The sequence below is a fragment of the Megascapheus bottae genome, chromosome 16 (genome assembly GCF_031878675.1).
Source record: "Megascapheus bottae isolate mThoBot1 chromosome 16, mThoBot2.hap1, whole genome shotgun sequence".
NCBI classification, from domain to species: Eukaryota; Metazoa; Chordata; class Mammalia; order Rodentia; family Geomyidae; genus Megascapheus; species Megascapheus bottae.
In genome coordinates, this window is record NC_143524.1 from 1,971,397 (window position 1) to 1,992,435 (window position 21,039).

Here is a 21,039-nt window from a genome sequence, read left to right on the forward strand (position 1 = left end):
GTCCGTCTGCGGAATGTGGAGAATATGGACCAGCTCAGAGCCAACCTTGAGACTGAGAGCCCGGACAGGAAGAGGCTGCCGCCTCATCATAGGTCTCCCACAGGGCTAGCTGAGGATGCCTGCAGGTCTGAGGGGAGCCTCAGGGCCTTCTCTGTTCTCCTTCCTGTTGGGATCTGGACCATGCATGAAGACCATACAAGGTCTTGTCTTGCCTTACAAGAGTCCTCAATCCTGCTGAGTGGTTTTTTTTGTTTTACATTTTCCAGACAAGGTCACACTATGTAGCTCAGGCAGGCCTTGAACTTGAGATCTTGCGGTCTCTGTCTCTGCCACCTTTGTGCTGAATTACAGGTGTGTCTCCCCATGGTTAGCTTCTACTCTGAATTTCTGATTTTTTTCCCCTGGACATCTACAGGTGTCAGGCATAGGTACAATAGACATGAAAATCCTTGGCTCAAGTCCAATGTTCACGTAGCTGCTTGATTGAGCTAGCAAAATGAGTATGGTTTTACCCAACTGGAGTCTGGGGACTGGGTCCCTCACTGCTAGATGGGGACAAGACAATGAGAGGCACTTACGTTCAGGGCCTCCATGTCTTTGTGGAACTCCCCTTCCCAGAACTTGGGCAGCTTGGAGAAAATAGAATTGTCAGTCACCGAACTGCCACCTGTAGCATCTAGCCAGTCTGAAAGCAAATCTTTTGCTTCTTCCAGCAACACCTAGAGAAAGAGAAAGTGGAGACCACAGATGGACTAGGCTTCACCAAGACAGCTAGTGTTCAAGACACTTGCTCTGGACTCAGGAACACATCACACGGACCGTGGAGACACCCCCCTCCCCGCACTGGGTGAATGCTCCCACTGCATTCACCTCAGATGGGAGACAGGACGAGTACAGTGGCTTGATTTTGCTTTCTGTGCTAATACTGAGACTTGAATTTTTTGTTACTCAAGAGGATAAGATCTAAAGATTCCAGTTCAAAGTTAGCCAGGGCAGAATCTTCAGTCAACCAGACAAGGAAGGAAGGGAGGGAGAGAGGGAGGGAGGGAGGGAGAAATAGAGGAGGAGGAGGAGGAGGAGGAGGAGGAGGAGGAGGAGGAGGAGGAAGAAAAGGAAAAACTGGAAGTAGAACTATGGCTCAAGTGGTGGAGTGCCAGCCTTGAGCAAAAAAGCTAAAGGACAGTACGGAGACCCCAAGTACAATCTCTAGGACAGGTATAAAACAAGGGAGGTAAAGCACAGCCTAAAGACCATACACTCAGGGCTGGTTTCCATCAAGCTCAGACACAAGCACAACCAAGCAACCTGCTAAGTGGGGACAGAAGAGAAAAAACTCCACAGAAAAGGAGAGCAAGGGGTAGAGCAGTAGGCCAGGGGACACAGGACAGCTGGGTGGGCGGAGCTGAGGGTCTCTGGGTCCTGTATCTACTCCTCCTGCAGCTCTTCCTGCTCTTCCTGTCTGTGGCCAGCAGGGGGCGTTGGCAGAATGAACAAAGGCTCTCCTGTGCGTTCAAGGTGACAGGGAAAGCATGGGAGGAAAAGAGCAGGGCACAGCTCCTGTCAGAAAGAGACCTTTTTCCAACTGACTGATGGTTCCCCAGCTCCCCCAGCATACCCATGGCTGCTTCTCACTGAGCCCTGGCTCAGAAGGCCAGTGGAGGCAGGCAGAAGCAGGAGGTACGATGGGATTCACAAGGACCCCCCAAGTCCCTCCCAGTGGCCCCGGGGCATCCAACACTAAGTGTAGATGAACCAGTGGCCAGCGTGCTGGCCGTACACGCGGGAAGCTCACCCCAGCTCGGCTGTCCACCTCCTCTGGGGCCAGGCTGGAGTGCACGGCTTGCTCGAGCAGCTCTGTGGCCTGCGTTGTGGCCTGCAGGATGCGCTCCAGCATCTGCCTCTTGTCGGGATCGGTGGTCTCACTGAGCCTCACTGAGAATGGCTGCAAGGGAGGACATCAAACCAGTCATGGGCGGCGCAGAAGCCGGGCTGCAATGGCTGACCAAAGGCCAGACAGGCTGTGCAGCAGGCAGTGGTGGTGGGAAGCCTGCCGCCGGATACCTCCTGCCTCCCCAGGCAGGGCACTTACTGCTCCAGTGCCTCAGTTTCCCTCTTAAAAAGTGGACATGAGCAGTAGTTCTAGACTGTTCTCTGAATTAACCAAGGTGGTACACTCAGTGAGTCCTGAGAAGCCGGCAGCCACCTCCATCTCGAAGGTACCCCGGTAGTTAGTGCCAAGGCAAGTGTGCCCCGGATTCATGCTCTCTCCTTGTGGAGATGAAATGCCATAAACACGCCAGTAACGATCACTGTACTCAAGGATAACGCGTATTACTAAAGAGAGTGTACAATGACTGTGTCAGACTGTGAAAACAGTTGTTTTCTGATAATAACCCTTACTTTTTTTTAAATTGAAAAAAAAATATTTTGTTTCCCTTTTTAATTTAGAACATTGTTAACAAGTATCATTTATGGAAAAAAACAACTATTTACACAATAACGAACTCAAGATCAAGACATTTGAGAAAAATAATGCAGTAATCAAATCCTATCAGACAAAACAGGCCCTCATTTGGAATACCCCATATTTTTTTTTTTTTTTTTTTTTTGCCAGTCCTGGGCTTGAGCTCAGGGCCTGAGCACTGTCCTTGGACTTTCTCAAGGCTACAGCTCTACCACTTGAGCCTCAGCACTATTTCTGGCTTTTTTCCTATGTATGTGGTACCAAGGAATCGAACCTGGGTCTTCGTGCATGCTAGGCAAGCACTCTACCACTAGGCCAAACTCCCGACCCAAGAATACCCCATATTTTAAGTGAGAATTAAATTAGATTCCTTAGTACTTCTGAAAAATTCTGGGATGGTGAAGGTAATACAATTTTTAAGACCAGTATGGCTTCTGCGTCTTGGTCTGGAACAGGTACAGGTGGAAAGCCTGCACAAGGACACCGTGGGATGGCTTCCAGAGCAAGTGGCCCTAGTGACAAAAGGGTGATTAGCATTTCCAGAGGTGCCAGAAATGTCATCTGCTCTACATCCTGTCCTGTCGCACCTGCCCAGGTGACTCTCTCACAGGCCAGGAACAGAGCCAAGCCTGCTGAGCCCATGACAGCCCTGACACAGCCCACCAACCCCGCTTTATAAATATCTATCAGCAGACGCATCCATCTGGGGAGGCCAGAAGAAAGGGAGAGAGGGAGGAAAGAGGGAGAAAGGGAGGAAGAGAAGGATGCAGGGAGAGAGGAGGGGAAAAGTGAGGGAGTCTGGGAAGAGAAGAAAGGGAGTGAGGGACGGCAGGGAGAGGCAAAGGGAAAGAGGCAGCCAGGGAAAAAAGGAAGAGGGGAGAAAGGGAGGAAGGGCCAGAGCAGGAAAGGAGAGGATGAGACCTTCATGGCACTGCGAACATCTTCCAGCAGCTGGACGGCCGCTGGCTTCTGCTCCTGATAGCGCTCCAACAAGTAGTTCTGCCGGGCCCTCTTGATGATCTGCAGAGGCGGACACACAGAGCTGAGCCGCCCCCCCCCCAGAAGCACTCTGGAGCTTGGCACAGTGGTGCGGAGGGTGGTGTGGGCCAACTGAGGGCCCCACACTGTGTCACAAGGAACCCACACTGCCCACCACCTGCCACCTGCTAAGTGGGGCTCAGGTCCGGGCGCCTGGTGAACTGATGGCTAGGGAACAGGCTCGAGAGGCTGTGCAGAGAAGGCTGTCCTTCACAGAGTCAGGGCCACGCCTGAGCGGGCGGGTTCCGAGAGCACACACGCCTCGTGTGCACGACTAACACAAACTGGACCAGCAGTCCTCAGGCACGCTGGGAAGGCAGAGCAGTCTGAGCGAAGCTGGCTCAGGCCACTTTACTTAATCACCCACAAAACCTACCTCGTACCATGCTGTCATGTCCACCTACATGGATGATTACCATTATAATCAGTTAGTATTATTTTGGTTGGTCGTGGGGCTTAAACGCAGGGCCTGGGTGCTCTCTCTAAGCTCTTTTGCTCAAGCCTAGCGCTCCACCACTTTGAACTACAGCGTCACTTCCCGTTTTCTGGTGGTTTAATTGCAGATAGGAGTCTCACATTTGAACTGCAATCCTCAGATCTCAGCCTCCTGAGCAGCCAGGAGTACGGGCATGAGCCACCAGCGCACGGCCTATTATTTTATTATCATTATTATTTTGTGTGTGGTGTCAGAACTGGGGGTTGAACTAAAGTGGGGTCCCCTCACCTTATCATCAATGTCTGTGATGTTCATGCAGTAAAAGACGTCATAATGGAAGTAGTCCTTCAACACTCTTCTCAAGATATCGAAAGAGATGTAGGACCTAGAGCAGAAGGAGACACAGGCTCCCAGCTGCACACCCGCCCACGAGCAGCTCCGCCAGGGTGAACACCCCAAACCAGGAGCCCTGACGCTCTCTCAACTTCAAAGCACCCACAAGCAGGAAATGCCATACCATGAAACTTGGCTGAATGCACAAAACTGTTAAAAAAAATATTACCCAAATTTGTTCAACGACTATGGGAAGCAGTATGGCGGTTCCTCAAAAGACTAAACAGAGCTCCCCTATGACCCAGCAATTCCACTACTTGGCATTTTACCCAATTGTCCAGAAACAAAGACATACCAAAGCCACTAACACAACGATGTTCATTGCAGCACCATTTACCATAGCGAAGATATGGAACTAACCCAGATGCCCCTCAGTTGATGACTGGATCAACAAGACACGGTGTTTATACACAATGGAATTCTATGCTGCCATCAGAAAGAATGACATGGCTCCATTTGTAAGGAAATGGAAAGACTTGGAAAAAATCCTATCAAGTGGAGTAAGCCAGACCTAAAGGGACATAGGCTCAATGGTTTCCTTCATTTGTAATAATTAGTACAAACCTAGAACGCTTCTATCAGAGGATTACAAGAGCTCAGAACCTATGTACATAAGCTCATATAGGATGAGACTAAATGAAAGGAGGAAATGGAAACAATAGTTTTACCTTGTGTGATTGTTGTTCTTAATACACCATGTCATTTCTCTTCTCTTTTTTTGCCCTTTGGTTAATCTCATATTGTTACTGTATCTGAATTTGTTACCTGGTGTGTTGTATATATGTTTATTTGTTTATTTGAAATAGGAAAGGGAAGGAGGGAAAACAAGATGATTGGGAGAGGGTAGGGGGAGGGAAATGGAGATAAAAACAGAGAAAGGGTATCAATGTGTGAGAAGTAATGTACCCACTACCTGGCAAATATAACTGTAACTCGTCTATACATTACCCCGGCAATAAAAAATAAATAAATTTAAACAAAAATAAAAAATATCACCTAAAATTGGAGTTGGGAAAACAAATGCGTTTTGTGTGGAGACGTGGGTCCCACCCCTAACGCACCTTCTCAGGTAAATGCAAATACTCCATATTGAAAAGCTCTGCAGCTCGGCTTTCCTAAGCATCTTCATCTTCTTCTGGTACCAGTGCTGGTTGCTGTCCCTGAGTTTTTTCACTTAAGGCTATTGCTCTACCACTTTGAGCCACAGTTCCATTTCTAGTATTTTTATTTCTTCTTTTTGTTTTTGCTGTTCTGAGACCAGGACTTGAACTTGGTAACTGACGTTTTGCTCTTTGGCTGGTGTTCTACTACTGAGACATGCATCTACACCCATTTCCATCTTGTTGGTGGTTAATTAGAGATAAGAGTTCTCATGGACTTTCCTGCCCAGGCTGGCTTCAAACCACGATCCTCAGATCTCATCATCCCAAGTAGCTACGATAATAGGCACAGATGGCCTGGCCTTGGGTCTGAGTACCCCGAGTGCCCAGAAGTGCGGCAGCTGAGGACTCCAAGGCTGGAAGGAAGGGGAAACCCTAAGATCCATGGAGACAGAGGACGGAGTGCAGGCTTCTGAGCATCTTCCCACAGTGAGTACGTGGCACCACACCCACCTGGCATGTCCCATGTGCGATGCATCGTACACCGTTGGCCCACAGCAGTACCACGTGACCTTTTTCCCAGCTTGAGGTATAAACACGTCCTTGTTAGAAACGAAATGGTGTCACAAGAAACTCAAGCAACTGCACAGGGGCACCAGAAAGAGCACAAACATCACATGGGCTCATTTTCACACACAGATTCACTAAGGACCATTGTTTCACACGTGCATGCGTGCGTGTGTGTGCGTGAGATTGAACTCAAGAGCCTCAGGACTGTCCTTTAGCTTTTATCACTCAAAGTTGCCATTCTACCACTACCAACAGCTTCACTTTTGGCTTTTTGCTGATTAACTTGAGATAAGAATTTCAGTCGTGGGCTGGGACTTTGGCCTAGTGGTAGTGTGCTTGCCTAGCATGCATGAAGACCGGGTTCAATTCCTTGGTACCACATACTTAGAAAAAGCCAGAAATGGTGCTGAGGCTCAAGTGGTACAGTTCTACCCTTGAGAGAAATCCAAGGACAGTCCTCAGGCCCTGAGCTCAAGCCCAGGACTGGCAAAAAAAAAAAAAAAAAAGAATTTCAGTCTTGGGGCTGGGAGTGTGGCCTAGTGGTAGAGTGCTTGCCTAGCATACACAAAGCCCTGGGTTCAATTCCCTGGTACCACATAAATAGAAAAAGGCAAAAGTGATGTGGTTCAAGTGGCAGAGTGCTAGCCTTGAAAAAGCTCTAGGACAGGGCCAGGCCCTGAGTTCAAACTCCAGGACTAGCAAAAAAAAAAAAAAAAAAAAAAAAACAGCCTTGTAGTGTTTCCTGCCCAAGTAGACTTTTTTTTTTTAATTCTTTGTGGCAGTCCTGGCACTAGAACTCAGAACCTGGGCATTGTCCATAAGCATTCTTGCTCTACCACTTGAGTCACTTGCAGCTTTTTGTTTTGGCCAGTCCTGGGTCTTGAACTCGGGGCCTGGACACTGCTCTTGGACACTTTTTGCTCAAGGCAGGCAATCTGCTACTTGAGCCGCCGTGTCACTTTTGGCTGTTTCTGTGTACGTGGTACTGAGGAATCAAACCCAGCGTGCTGTGCGTGCTAGGTTATGCCCTTGGCTTTCTGGTAAGAGTCATACAGACTTTCCTGCCTGGGCTGGCTTTCAGCCCAAGTCCTCAGACTTCAATCTCCTGAATAGCTAGGGTTACAGGCATGAGCCGCTGACAACCAGCTCCAGGCTGGCTTTGAACTGTGATCTTCACAGCTCAGCCTCCTGAATTACAGGGGTGAGCCCTCACCACCCCGCATTCTGAAGCCTGCTGGGTTCCCACACACCTGGTAGGCTCTCTGGCTTTGGCTAATCTGGTTGGCCTGCCAAGATGTCTGTTGCAACTATGCATGCTCCTGAAGGCCTGCCAGTGCTTGGCATGGTGAAGAATGACCTCAAGCACACCTGGCTCTGCCAGGACACCAGCAGGCAACTCATGCCAGAAGCTGACAGGGGGCTGCCAACCAGAGGTGTCACAGGGCACAGCTGCGCTTCCAGGCTGCAGAGGTCATGGTGTGTGAAGGAACCAGCCAACCCTGAACCCAACTGAGGGAGTGAAGCCCACAGGGTAAACAGATGACAGTTGACTCTGTGAGGCTATAGGGCATTTCGTCCCTTCATGCACGCACCACGCGCTACCCTGACTGACCTTACCTTGTTCCGGGTGAGGCTGTTATACAGGCGAAGCTTGCACGGCTCAGTCCCAGCTGGAGGGGCCCACTGAGGCTGCGTGCGCCGGCCTTTACCTGGAAGTGGGAGAGCAGGCTGTCACATAGCACTCAGAAACCTACATCGGCCACCACTGCATCACGAAGCCTGGTTCTGCCCAGGGAACTGTGCTTTACCATGAAGCCATATTAAGCAATGAGTCTTTCTTGCTTTGTTCACCCTTCCAGGGCACCATGGTCCAGTGAGCTGAGCTGCCAGCCTAGCAGGAAAGGCCCATGAGATACCCAAGCAGGCCACGGCCCTACCCTGCATGCATGCTCTGTTTGCCATGCACACACTGTCTGGACCCACGTAGTGTGGCCTGGCATGATGACTGGGACACAGATTGAGCTCTGGGACACCAGCCCCCCTCTAAGAATCAGAAACAGAACCAGGCAACAGAATCAGGGATCGAGGCATAAACAGCTGTGTCTCACAGCCAGGGCAAGCTGGTGAGAATGGCCTCCAGCCCCTCTTCATCTCTGTCCCCAGCAGCAGGGGAGCTGCCAGGGCTGCCACTGCAGCTGCAGCTGCACACACTCAGGCCTCTGGGTACCACTCTGTGATCCTGCCCCTGTCCCCACTGGCCAGGCAAGCTCTACAGCCCCTGCTTTCCTGCCTTTTCATGCCACCACACAGCCCAGGACCTCATGGGCTGCTGTCCTGAGCCTCTAAGACAGAACTGGCCATTCCCAGCCTGCAGGTCTGAGAAGATTTCCATGTCTATGACTATATCTGCAGCTAAGAGAAACCACAGGGAAATTTTTTTTCTGTGTGTGACAGTATTGGGGATTGAACTCGGGGTATGGGCTCTGTCCCTCAGCTTTCTGCACTCAAGGCTAGTGCTTTACCACTTGGGCCATACTTCTACTCCAGATCTTTATGCTGGTTAACTAGAGGTAAGAGTCTCATATGGGCCGGGAACATGGCCTCGTGGTAGAGTGCTCACTTAGCACGCATGATGAAGCCCTGGGTTTGATTGCCCAGGACCACATACACAGAAAAAGCTGGAAGTGGCACTGTGGCTCAAGTGGTAGAGTGCTAGCCTTGAGCAAAAGGTGTCTAAGTACAGTGCCCAGGCCCTAAGTTCAAGCTCCAGGACTGGCCAAAAAAAATAAAAAGGCTCATAGACTTTTTAACCTCAATCCTCCATCTTAGCCTCCTGAGTAGCTAGGATTACAGGTGTGAGCCACCTGGCAGCCTGCAAGGCCTAATTCTTTACATCTCTCACACACAGTCCTGTGAAGATAACTAGAACATCCTGCTGTCCTCCTGCTCTGTCAGCTCGCCCGCTCTGCTCCTTAGCCCCGCCCAGGGCCAGGTCCTGTACTTCCTTCAGCTCTGCATCCGGGCCTCAGTGGCTCACGACAGACGTTAATGCACCTTAGTAGAGTGTCTGGCCCTAGGCAGAGCCTGTACAATAGGAGGCCTTCTTTCAGACCTGGTATCGTCTACCACACCAGGGGCTCTATGAGGAGCTCTGCCCATGGGTGACACCCTGCACTTGCTGCTGGTTCCTGCCAAGGCAGGCTAGGAGATATGGTCTGGGTACTGGCCATTTGCAGGTCCTCGCTCTTGCCCAGGCCATGCTGGTCAAGGTGGAAGATGTTGTGCCTAAGAGGCTAAGGGCAAAGGAACGGCCACCAACTGCAGGAAGATGAGGGAGGTGACACAGAGACTGCAAGACAGACTGAGACCACATCAGGCAGTCTATCCTACAGGTAGCTTCTGGCTTGATCACAGGCACCAATTCTGTTTGCTTGTTTGTTTTTGCCAGCCCTGGGCTTGACCTCAGGGCCTGGCCACTGTCCCTGAGCTTTCCCAAGGCTAGAGCTCTCCCACTTGAGCCACAGCATCATCTCTGGCTTTTTCTGTGTATGTGGTACCCAGGAATTGAACCCAGGGCTTCATGCTAGGGAAGTACTCGACCACTAGGCTACACTCCCAGCCCACAGGCAGCCAATCCTGATTGAAACAAATTTAGATCCCGAATCCAACACCAAGTGCAGTCTCATGGCTCACCTGAAGCCACCAATGCCCTTAAGGGGCAATCTCCCATAATCTGGTGGTGTTCCTGGGCTGTTTTAGGACCCAAAACCTCCAGCTATGAGGACGCTGCCGAAGGCCGCCACACTGAGTCCTCCGGCTGACATATTTGGCCCTGTCAATATTTGGCTTTGGCTTCCAGCTCCTGTGAGGACTGCCACTTGTAGAAGCAGGGACATCTGGAAGAGCCAAATTCAGATTTGCAAAGGGGGGGGTTATACAACACCCAACCTTCCAATTAACTGCTCCCACCCCCCAAGTCCATGGGCTCACTTTTAGATGAGGGAGGCTCTCCTCATCTTCTGAAGAGCCTCATTCCAGCTGCTGACCAGAGCCGCCAGCCTCTGTGAGAACGCCTTCTGAGACGGTGTCACCTCTAAGTGTCCATGACCCAACACTGTGCCCCAGGACATGGGATGTGAAGGTGACATTGTACACCAGGAAACGGAAAGGGGACTACAAGTGACACTGCCAATTGGTAACAGGGCAGGATGGGCCACAGGTAACACTGTGCCAACAGGAAATGGGGGCGTGGGGGGAGAGAGCCACTGCAGGTAACAATGCACACCAGGAAAGCTGAGCCTGGAACAGGGACATGGGAGGGCCACAGGGGCATGGACGCAGGAACAGGCAGGAAGCATCTAGCTTGCAGGGGCTCACCCATGGAAAAAACTGAACTCAAAAGTGGAGGGTTGCCCACGTGAGGGAGAAGGCAAGGCTGCACACACATCTTCCTGCAGACACGGCCTGTCTGTCAGCAGCTGACATCCTACCTTTGTGAAGGGTATTCTAGGGCCTTCCTCAGAAATGGGGTAAAAGTCAGCCAAGTGGCCTTGAACCAAGTGGACCCCCATGCTGGAGCCACAAAGAGAAGGCCCACAAGGGGGTAGATGGGGGAGTGGGGGGGGGGGAAGAAGTAGGAGCAAGGAGGGGCAGGATTCAGAGACGTCTGAGGCAGGCTGATAAGACTAATGCTAACCCAGGTGCATGGATGGGTGAGACCAGGACTCCAGGGTCTGGGCTTTCCCAAGCCACTGGATAGTAAGGAGCAGCCTGGCTCCAGCCCCCACCTGTGCTTTCAGCCCTGGCTTTCAGATCCTGACCCAGATCCTGGGGATAGGACAAGCCTGTCAGCCCTGGGGAGTGGCCCCACGTGGACAGCTCCCCCACCACGGGTCAGGGCACTTTGAAGCAGAAGCTCTCCTTTGCTCCTTGGCAGGCATGGGACCTGTCTGTCCCATTTTTCCCAAGGCCCACAAAGGAAGACTGGACAGGCCAAGGCTGTGAGCTGGGCGGCCTTTCTCCATGTGGTCCAGCCCCTTCCCTATTTCAGTTCTCCAGTCTTGTTCCTAGCACTATGACCTGAGGCTAGATCAGAACAGGGGGGAAAGACCCTGATCCCAGGCTCCTGGGTCACCATTCAGGGCAAGAGACCACCCACGGAGCCACACCACTTACACAGGAAACTGAGATACACGCCAACTACAGTGCCTCGGCAGTCCTTCACATGCCTGATGCAAGCTCCCCCAGACTGGAAGGCCACCAGCACTCCCCATTGAGGGCCACCAGAAGCCACACTCAGCTTGTCCCACACAGAAGTGAGCATGCTCAGACACCAGGAGCCATGCTCTTGGGCCTCAGGAGACTATGGGAGGGAGGAGACAATGGACCCAAGCCTGAGCCCCGGAAACCCCAGCATCTCCTCCTGAGACAGCAGCAGCCATGTCTGGGCTGAAGTCACACAATGCAGAGATGTCTGTTTTCTGAAAGAATCCATGCCAATTAACCACCCTTCAGGTTTTTCTTGGGGCCTGGGTTCTGTCCTTGAGTTTTTTTGACAAAGGCTAGTGCTCTACCACTTGAGCTATAGCTCCACTTCTGGTTTTTTGAGGTTAATTGGAGATAAGAGTCTCAAAGACTTCCCTGCCCATGCTGGCTTTGAACCTCAATCCTTAGATCTCAGCCTCCTGAATAGCTAAGATAATAGGCATGAGCCACTTGCACCCACTCCCCTTTAGAATTTAATGACATAGCTGGGTCCTATGGCTCCTATCTATAATCCTAGCTAGTGGGGAGGCTGAGATCAGAGGATCAAGGTTCAAAGCCAGTGGGGGCACATTAGTCCATGAGACTCTTATCTCTAATTGATCACTAGAAAATCAGAAGTCATGCTGTGGCTCACGTGGTAGAGCACTAGTTTTGAGCTGAAGAGCTCAGAGATACTGCCCAAGCCCAGAGTTTAAGTCCTATGACTGACCCCCACCCCACTCCCCCCAAAAAAAGGATCTAATGATATAACATGTAGAGAGAAACTCTGGGATTTTTATGGAAGGGATAAAAAAGAATCAAATCAAGTCAGAGCAGACAATAATAGCCTACTCGGTATGGCAAGTGGCCCCAGACAGATCTGGTCACAGCAGCTCTGCTGAGCTAACCACAGTAATACCTTGTTCCTGAAGAAACAACTCCATGGGCCAAGATGCTATACAATCCCCAGAGCAGAATGCACAGCTTCCACCCCTCAGGCATCCATGCCTGGAGCAAGCCCCCCCAGTGGGCTGGAGGAAGCTCCTGACCTTGGAGGTAGCCCTTGACCCTGGTGCAGATGTTCTAATGCAGGGGAGTCAGTTACTCACTTGCATGGAGCCCGCAGGGCTCGCCTTTGCCATGGGGGCCACCCAGGAGCGCTTCTATGTGCCTGAACCACCGAGCCACGTGGAAGAGTCTCGAGTCCGTGGGTGGGGTTGAGAGCTGCCTGAACACGTCCACGTCTGCCTGGGACAGTGAGTACCCCTGGACATAGCTACGCGTGCTGAGATGCTGGTCCAGGGCACGTGCCCTGGCCGCCTCATCACTAATGCTCAGAATGGACCTGTAGTCGGCAGCTGCAAAGACAGAGGGCATAGGAGGTCAGGCAGGGGGCAGAGAGGTGAAGGTCACACAGGCAGGCGGAGGTACAGGGCACCAGGCAGGGGCAGAGAGGTGAAGGTCACACAGGCAGGCAGAGGTACAGGGCACCAGGCAGGCAGACACAGGACACAGGACAGCAGCAGGCAGGCAGAAGGCTGCCTAGAGGTTGCGGGCAGCGGGGAGAGTATCCAGAAGAGGCAGGTCCACGGGTCAGCTCAGAGCAGGGTGGCGGGAGGATGAGGAGTGACTGCAGCGGCTGTGGTGACTGATGGGAACTCCTCAGAACTATATACAGGCCTTCTGTACCCGTACATCTTTGCCAGATTGTGTACTTTCAAAAAAGTGCATTTCCACGGAGCTGAGTTTTGCCTAGTGTTGAGTGCTTGCCTAGCATGCACAAAGACCCAGGTTCAATTCCTCAGCACCACATACATGGGAAAAAGCCAGAAATGGTGCTGTGGCTCAAGTGGCAGAGTGCTAGCCTTATGGAAAAAGCCCAAGGACAGTTCTCAGGCCCTGAGTTCAAGCCCTAGGACTGGCATCAAAAAAAAAAAAAAGTTCATTTCCTATTGTGTTTATGAAAGCTCACAAAGAGGGGCAGGGAGTATGGCCTAGTGGCAGAGTACTTTCCTAGCATGCACAAAGACCCAGGTTTAAAAAGAAAAAAAAAAGAAAAAGAAAAAGAAAAAGCTGCAAGTGGTGCTGTGGCTCAAGCAGTAAAGCTCTAGACTTGAGAAAGCCCAATGACAGTGCTCAGGGCCTGAGCTCAAGCCCCAGTGCTGAGTGGGAGGGGGGAAGGAATCTCACAAAGAAAACAAATAGCAGAGTGGAATGCTGGTGGCTCACACAATCCTAGCTACACAGGAGACTGAGATCTGTAGGTGACAGTACAAAGCGAGCCCAGATAGCAAAGTCCAGGAGACTCTCATCTCCAATTAACTAGCAAAATGCTCAAGTGGTAAAGCATCAGGTTGAGTAAAAAAACTGAGGGAGAGTGAAGGCCCTGAATGCATGCCCCAGGACCAACACCAAAGCAAGCCAAGAAAGCAACCAAACCAAGGCCCACCCCTCTTTTCTATAGTGCTGCATCTTGCTCCAGATTCTGAGAGCTGGGGTAGGGGTGCAGAGTGGGTGAGGGCACAGAGCCCTCCCTGCCAACAACACTGCACAGAGCTCACAGGCCTAAGGCGACCGGCAGGAGCCCAGCCAGTGTGGCCAGCCTCTCCTCAGTGCATGGGCTGCAGTGTCTCTGCTTGAACTAAGCCACAGCCACAGACTGCATCACCCCTGGCGTTTCCATGGTCTGCCCTGGTCTGTCTCCCCTCATTCCACAGCAAGCCTGGCCTCTCCTCACTTATGCCACTGGCCCTGTTACCTCTGCAGGGTGGCAACGAAGCTCTTACATGAGCACTTCCACAAGTACCCGGCTGATGGCCTCTGTCATGAGGAGCTAGGGGTCGGATGCTGCCACGGGCTCTGCCTTCTTAAGCAGGAGCTGACCTCCGGCAGGGACAGAGCTTGAGTCACACACGGAAGCCTGATCTCCCAAGACACCAGATGGAGCACAGCTTGAAGACACAGCAAGCATCTCAGCCCTGCTGGCTCCTCCCCAGAAACAGGGACGGAGTACCCCAAGCCAGGTTCTTTCCCTACAGGGTGAGGCTAGCCTCCAGGAGCAGAGGCCTCCCTCTTACCCTCAGCTTGCATGTGGAGCTCCACTCGGACTGTCGACAAAAATGCCTGCCGGGAGCCGGCATCAGTGGCTCATCCGCTCAGAGGCTGAGATCTAAGGGTGGAGGCTCTCAGCCAGCCTGAGCAGTCCTTGAGACTCTTATCTCCAATTAACTACCAAAAGGCAAGACATGGAGGTGTGGTAGAAGCGGTAGCGCTCCAGCCTTGAGTGGGGAAAAATCTAAGGGACAGTATCCAGGTCCTGAGTTCAAGCCCAGCACGTGCAGGAGTATCTGAGGTGGCCTCAGGGCCACCCCCACTCTGCACCCAGATCCCCATGCCATCATAGACATGGGGAAGCTTCAGTGCCCTCTCCATCCCAAATCTGCTCAAAAGCCCCTCCACAAAGCTCCCCTCCAAACGCTGCCACCTGCAGACAAACCGGACCCACCTCCTGTGTGTCCTGCCTCAGGTCGCCTTCCCGAGGGGAGGCGGACCTCAGGGTCCCCCTTCCACTTCTGCTCCTCCCCGGATGATGACTTCCATCCCTGCCCCTCCTCCACCCTGCCCTGCCCCCACCCACAGCCCTTCTTCCTGCCCTCACTGCCCGCCACTCCTCCCTCACAGGGTCTCACCTGCCCGGGCTGGCTCTGAACACGGGTCAGCCTCCTGAGTAGCTAGGATGCCAAGCCTGAGTCACTGACACCTGGCTCATGACCCAGTTTATGACGAAGAAGATGAGGCTTACGAGAAGCACATTAGAAGACCCGCCGAGACTGTGGACAGGGCCAGGTGAGCCATGCCCTTTGGGGATCTGCCTGTTAGCCCAAAGCTGGTCCACCTAGGCCAGAACTGAAACAGCAGGAAGGGGCAGAGCAAAGGGGCAACAGTGACACAGCGCCACCCTCTCCCCACAGCGAGCCCACGTGCAGCACGACCTCCCTGGCAGAGGCCGCCAGGGACGCCCGGATGTGGGGTCCAGTGGTCTCCACACTTCTACATGAAGCCTATGATAGTCTCATGAAAAAACTCACACGCCATCCTGACAGCCACAAGAGCTCGGCAGCGCTAAGGAAGCAGCAGCTCCAGGACGGGCGGAGGGGTGGAGGAGGCGCTGGGAGAAAGCCCAGCCCCCGGGCTGAGCACCTGCTCTCCTGGTATGGAAACATGCTCCTAACAGCATCCCACCTTGTAAAGCTGGGAAGCGCTAAGTGAAATTACACTTATAAAATGTTTTTAACTCCTGGCACACAGCCAGCACCCAGCCCTCCAGCATCACACTAACGACTTTAATTGCCAGTCACTCCCTGAGAGCTCCCTGGAGGAGCAGCCTGCACCCTGCCGGGAACGAAGCCTGGCTTGGAAATGAACAGTCAGAGTGGGCAGAGAGCCATGAGGCCAGGGGGTCCTTCGGGGGTTCCTGGAGGAAATGAACAGAAACAGGTCAGCTTTCACAGGGTGTCGGGTTTGTGCTAGCCCTTAGAGGGCCATTAGTCTAAGGCGGAATGACCCAAGAACGCAACAGGAAGATAAGACTCCCTCTGCAGCTGACTCAGCTGGAACATGCACCTGCCATCCCCAATTCCTGCCCTGCCTCTGCGGGAGGGATGGGCCACCCCCCAGGCAGGCCAGCCCATACACACACCATAGGACAGAGTGTCCCAAAGGCGGATGTGACTGCCACAGAGCTGGAGCCATTAACTCATGTCTACTGAGACCACACAAAGGTTCCCAGCACAGGCACAAAACCAGACCACGTCCTGAACACACTTTGTGGACAGGTCACCAGCCAGGCCCCTCCTCCTTCTTCCTCTCAGTTCCCATGCCTGCTCTCAGTGCCTGCTTCTCTTCAGAGAGGCGCAGGCAGACAGGACTGCAGGGACAGGCCAGGGCGGGCTCAATTCTTGGGCTTGCGCTCAGCTTCTAGAATCCATGTGGTAAGAATATAGGAGAGCAGGTGCAGAGGCCACAGGGCAAGATTCTTTCTGCTCACCCTGAGCTCCCAGGCAGTCCAGCCTCACTGGGTAGGGCGGACATCTTCCCAGCGCCCTCACCTCTGCCTGCTGCTAACCACGCCCCTCCCATTCCACAGTCCTGCTTTGCAGATGTGCTAGCAAAACCCTGTCTCTAGGCCACCACCTCCTAATACATTGAGGGGGCCCCTTCTTCTGGGCTGTCACTCATTATAGGGGCCCACAGCCTTGTTCCTGCCCCAGGAAATGACCTCATGCCTTTCTCCTCCCTGGAAGGACGCTGCTAGTGACTGAGAACACCCAACTGCCTCCTCACACACGGAGACAAATGACAGACATGGAAGTGTGGCTCAGGTAGTAGAGCACCAGTCGTTAGTGAAAAAAGCTAAACAAGAGGTCAAGGCCCTGGGTTCAAGCCCCAGAACTGGCACAAAAGAAAAAAGAAAGTAAGAGAATGCCACGTGGCATTCCCACTCTAGCTTCCAAGGTGCCACACCAAAGCTACAGCCACAATCTCATGCCTGCACCCCTGGAGCGCTGACTTCCCAGATGAGCGCGTGTTCACAGCTCACAAAGAGGTACTTCACTCTGCTGGGAGGACACAGCAGAGCCCTGGGCTTACGTCTTTTATTTTTATTTCTTTCTTTATGGGTGCTAGTCACGGGGCTTGAACTAAGGGCTTAGGTACTGTCTCTGAGCGTTCTTGCTCAAGGTTAGCACTCTACCACTTGAGCCATACAGCCACAGCTAGACTTTTGGTGGTTAATTGGATCTAAGAGTCTCACAGATGGGGCCAGGAGTTTGGCCTAATGGTAGAGTGCTTGCCTAGCAGGCACAAAAACCTGGGTTCGATTCCTTGGTACCACATACTTAGAAAAAAGGCAGAAGTGGTGTTGAAGCTCAAGTGGTAAGAGTTCTAGCCTTGAGAAAGCCCAGGGACAGTGTTTAGGCCCTGAGCTCAAGCCCAGGACTGGGGGGAAAAAAAAAAAAGTCTCACAGACTTTGCTGCCTATGCTAACTTTAAACCTCAGTCCCCACATCTCAGCCCCTAAGTGGCTAGGATTACAGGTGTGAGTGGAGCCTAGCTTTGTTCTCTCGTCTCAAGACACTTGGGATCTTGTTTTTGTTTTCTCCATATGGAATTCACAAAGTAGGCATGGTGCAGGTGGCCAGGTGTGGTGGTTAATATCCCAGCTGCCACCAATCTCCCTAGGGGAAGCCTGCCTTCCACCCATCCCTGCCCCTGTCCCTGCCCTGGCCACTGTCTATGGCCAGTCAGACCTCAGGTTTTTTTTTGGCAGTTATGGAACTTGAACTCTGGGCTTGGGGTGTTGTCCCTGAGTGACCTCTTCAGCTGAAGGCTACCACCCTACCCCTTGAGCCACAGCTCCATTTCCGGTTTTCTGGTGATTAATTGGGGGTAAGAATCTCAAAGGCTTTGTAGTGCCTGGGCTGGCTTTGAACCGTGATCCTCAGATCTCAGCCTCCTGAGTAGCTAGGATTACAGGTGTGAGCCACCACACTGGGTGAGATTTTTTTTTTCTCTCAAGGCTGATATTAGAACCACAATTCTGTGTGTATGTGTGTGTGTGTAGAAATGTCTCAGACTTTCAAGGCCCAGCTGACTTCAAGCAGGGATCCTCAGATCTCAGCCTCCTGAGTAGCTAGGATCACAGACATGAGACTAAACTAAGACAGTCATTTCTGATGATCCAAAATCTGAGGAATAAAAACCACACAGAGCAAAGTGTGGTGGCAGGTAACTCTAATCCCATTACTTATGCTTTTAATCACAACACTCCAAGAAGCAGAGTTACAAGGACCACAAATTTGAGGCCAGCTGAGGCTACAGTGAGTCCCTGTCTCAGAAACAAAAGCTCAGAGCATAGCAAGGCCTCTAGGAGGGCTTCATGATTTAATTCCTGTCCCCTCAGACAATGGCCCAGACTCTTACCTGGGGGTCAACCTGGAGATTGCATGTGTGTACGTGTGTGTATGTGTGGTGTGTACATGTGATGGTGTAAGGCTCTTATCTACAAGTAGAGTTGTTGCTCAGGTGGCAGAACACCAGCCTTGAGCGAAAAAAACTGAATGTAAGACACTAAAGCAGGGTGCTGGTGGCTCACACCTATAATCCCAGCTACTTAGAAGGCTGACACCTGAGGATGGAGGCTCAAAGCCAGCCCAGGCAGGAAAGCCCATGACACTCTAATCACAAATTAACTACCGGAAAACTGGAAGTATATCTGTGGCTCAAAACGGTATAGCACTGGTCTTAAGGAAAAAGACAAACAAAACAAGACAAGCTCAGGAATGATACCAAGGCCTTGAGTTCAACCCTCACAGATGGGGGGTGGGGGGGCAGCATGCACATGCGCACGCGGGGAGAGAAAGTAAGAAAGTGTAAGACCCCAAGTTCTAGCCCCAGTCCTGGCACAACAAAAAGAAACCTAAAAGGACTATGGGCATGGCTCAAGTAGTAGAATGAATGCCCAGCAAGCATGAGACCCTGAATTTAAGCGAATATATTGCAAACAAAATATGTGGGAAACAGCTTAATGAATAGAACACTGGTCTAACATGTGCAAAGCTTTAAGTTCAATTCCCTAGTTCCATAAAACAAAACAAAAAGTCCAAAAACACAAGTTGGGGACAGCTGGCTCATACATGTAATCCTAGCTATTCAGGAGACTGAGAGCTGAGGATCACAGTTCAAAGCCAGTCTGATCAGGAAAGTTTGTGAGACTCATCTTCAATTAGCCAGGCACATACAAAAATAAAAAGGCAGAAACAGAGTTGTGGCTTAAGTGGTAGAGTACTAGCCTTGAGCACAAAAGCTCAGGGACAGTTCTTGAGTTCAAGCCCTAGAATAGGCATTAAAAAAAAGTACAAAAAAAAAACAAACAAACAAAGCAATCCTTCAGTATGTCATCTGTCAATGAAGCAAACATACACTTTTCTTAAAAGCCCAACAGGTTCTAGTTCCCAGCCCAGACACAGCACTTATTACATGCCAGGCACTCTTCAAGATGCCTTTTGTCTATTAACTCATTTAATGGAGGCTATCAGATGAGGGCAGACTGGAACCCCAGCCTTACTGGGCAGGCTGTGAGTGGGATGTCAGCCACTCTGCTGGTTTACAGGAGTCTGTGTAGACTTCCTTGGCTGCCTGGCTCCTGGGTGGAGGAGACTGTTGGCATCCAGGAATACCAGTTGAGTGGAATGCAGCATGCCTAGGAGGTGGGTACTTCTTCCACTAGGCAGAGAACTAGTCCTGTCATCTGGGCGCTCCACATCACCAGGGTACCCAGGAGAGTAGAGCCACCTGCTCAGACCACAGTGAAAGCCACAGAAATATAGGTAGTGTACTGCAGGCAGGGAGCCGAGGTACGGGGACATTCATTGCACTTCTGTCACCACGGAGAATAAAAGAGACACAGAGAGCAAGTCTTCTGGATTTCCTATTCTAGACTGTTACAAATCAGGCCAGTCTCTGCTCTTTTCAGCATCTACAATCTACTGGAGCAAGTGACAAAAGTCTTGCTGCACTTCAGAGGTCTGACTTCAAGGACACCAGGATGGGTGGGATTGGCGGGAGGGGGAAAGGCTGGGCTCCTCAGAGAACTTCAGGCTAGCAATAAAGCAGGCAGTAATGCTATGACCAGGATGGCCCTAATGGTGACTGCTGGCCAAACCAGAGATGAAAGACCTCATAAAGCCTGGCTGTTTTATGTGTGTACAAGCGCTGGGCTTCCTCTGTCCTAGTTCCCTAAGCCTCGCCTCAGGTGCCCTTCCTCCCACCCAGCTGGGCAGAAAAACAAAACAATCCACGGTGTCTGCCTTGTCCCCAAAGTCCAGCTAGGGCAGAAGGGGGAAGTGGGACCGGGTATCCGACGGGGCCAGGCTGCCCAGGGCCACCTCCTGGCTGGACACACAAGGGGACTCCATCCCCACTCGGGGAGTTAAGGGAGGCTGGTGGACGTGTGGCCCTGGGGGCAGGGGGCAGCGCTGCCAGCCGGAGGGGACCACCGGCCCCGGGGCTGCCAGCCCGCAGACCCGCACCGCTGACCCCGCGCACCGCTGCGCCCCCGGGGCCGGCGCTTCCCGCCTCGGGAGCCTCTGCCATGCGGACCCCGGGCAGGGAGCGCTGCCCGCCTCGGGACCCCGCGGCCGCGCGGAGTCCCGGCCCCGCCCGCCACCCTGGGGCGCGCCCCTGCCCGCTGCCGGGGGTCCCCGCGCGCCGTCCGCCTTCGGGGCGCGGCACTCACCCTGCTCCCCAGAGGAACCTGCCATCGCTGGGATCCCGGACCCGACGCCAACTCCACGGCCGCTCCCAGAATCTGATGCAACCACCGCCCCGGAAGTCCCGCCCCGCCAGCCGGCTTCCGGGAGCGCCGGTCGCTAGGCAACGCGGCAGGGACGCCGCCGCGCGGGGCATGCTGGGCGTCTGGGCTGGCGGGGCTGCTGGCTGGCCGGGCTGCTGGCTGGCCCGGCTGCTGGCTGGACGTCCTGAGCTGGCCAGGGGCGCGGCAGGCCGGGCCCAAGCGTTCAGAGGGAGCAGCGGAGTCGGGCGCGGTGCCGAACCGACAGCGTCCTGACGGCCGTCCTACCGGTGGACGGGTTCTGGAGGACCGAGTAAGGGCAAGAAGAGGCAGCCGCTGCCTCTTCCCCAGGCCTATAATCTCAGCTGCCCAGCCGGCTGAGGTCTGAGGATCGAGGTTCAAAGCCAGCCAGGACAGGAGAGACTGAGACTCTAGATTAACTAGT

At 52.7% G+C, this 21,039-nt stretch overlaps 1 protein-coding gene across 2 annotated transcripts in view; it reads right to left on the reverse strand.

Annotated features, from left to right (window-relative positions):
- Cars1 (cysteinyl-tRNA synthetase 1) overlaps positions 1-20,634 on the reverse strand; it is a 37,442-nt gene extending 16,808 nt beyond the window's left edge. The window contains exons 1-8 of one of the 2 annotated variants that reach the window (XM_090347171.1): positions 20,541-20,634; positions 12,355-12,603; positions 7,619-7,710; positions 5,945-6,033; positions 4,227-4,323; positions 3,386-3,484; positions 1,793-1,942; positions 579-719 (exon numbers count right to left, since the gene is read on the reverse strand). In XM_090347171.1, the coding sequence (XP_090203297.1) occupies positions 579-719; positions 1,793-1,942; positions 3,386-3,484; positions 4,227-4,323; positions 5,945-6,033; positions 7,619-7,710; positions 12,355-12,603; positions 20,541-20,565 (942 nt within the window). In that variant the 5' untranslated portion in view covers positions 20,566-20,634. The remainder of the gene's footprint in view (positions 1-578; positions 720-1,792; positions 1,943-3,385; positions 3,485-4,226; positions 4,324-5,944; positions 6,034-7,618; positions 7,711-12,354; positions 12,604-20,540) is intronic. The other variant, XM_090347172.1, reaches the window with a different exon arrangement.
- Between the last annotated feature and the right edge of the window lie 405 nt (positions 20,635-21,039).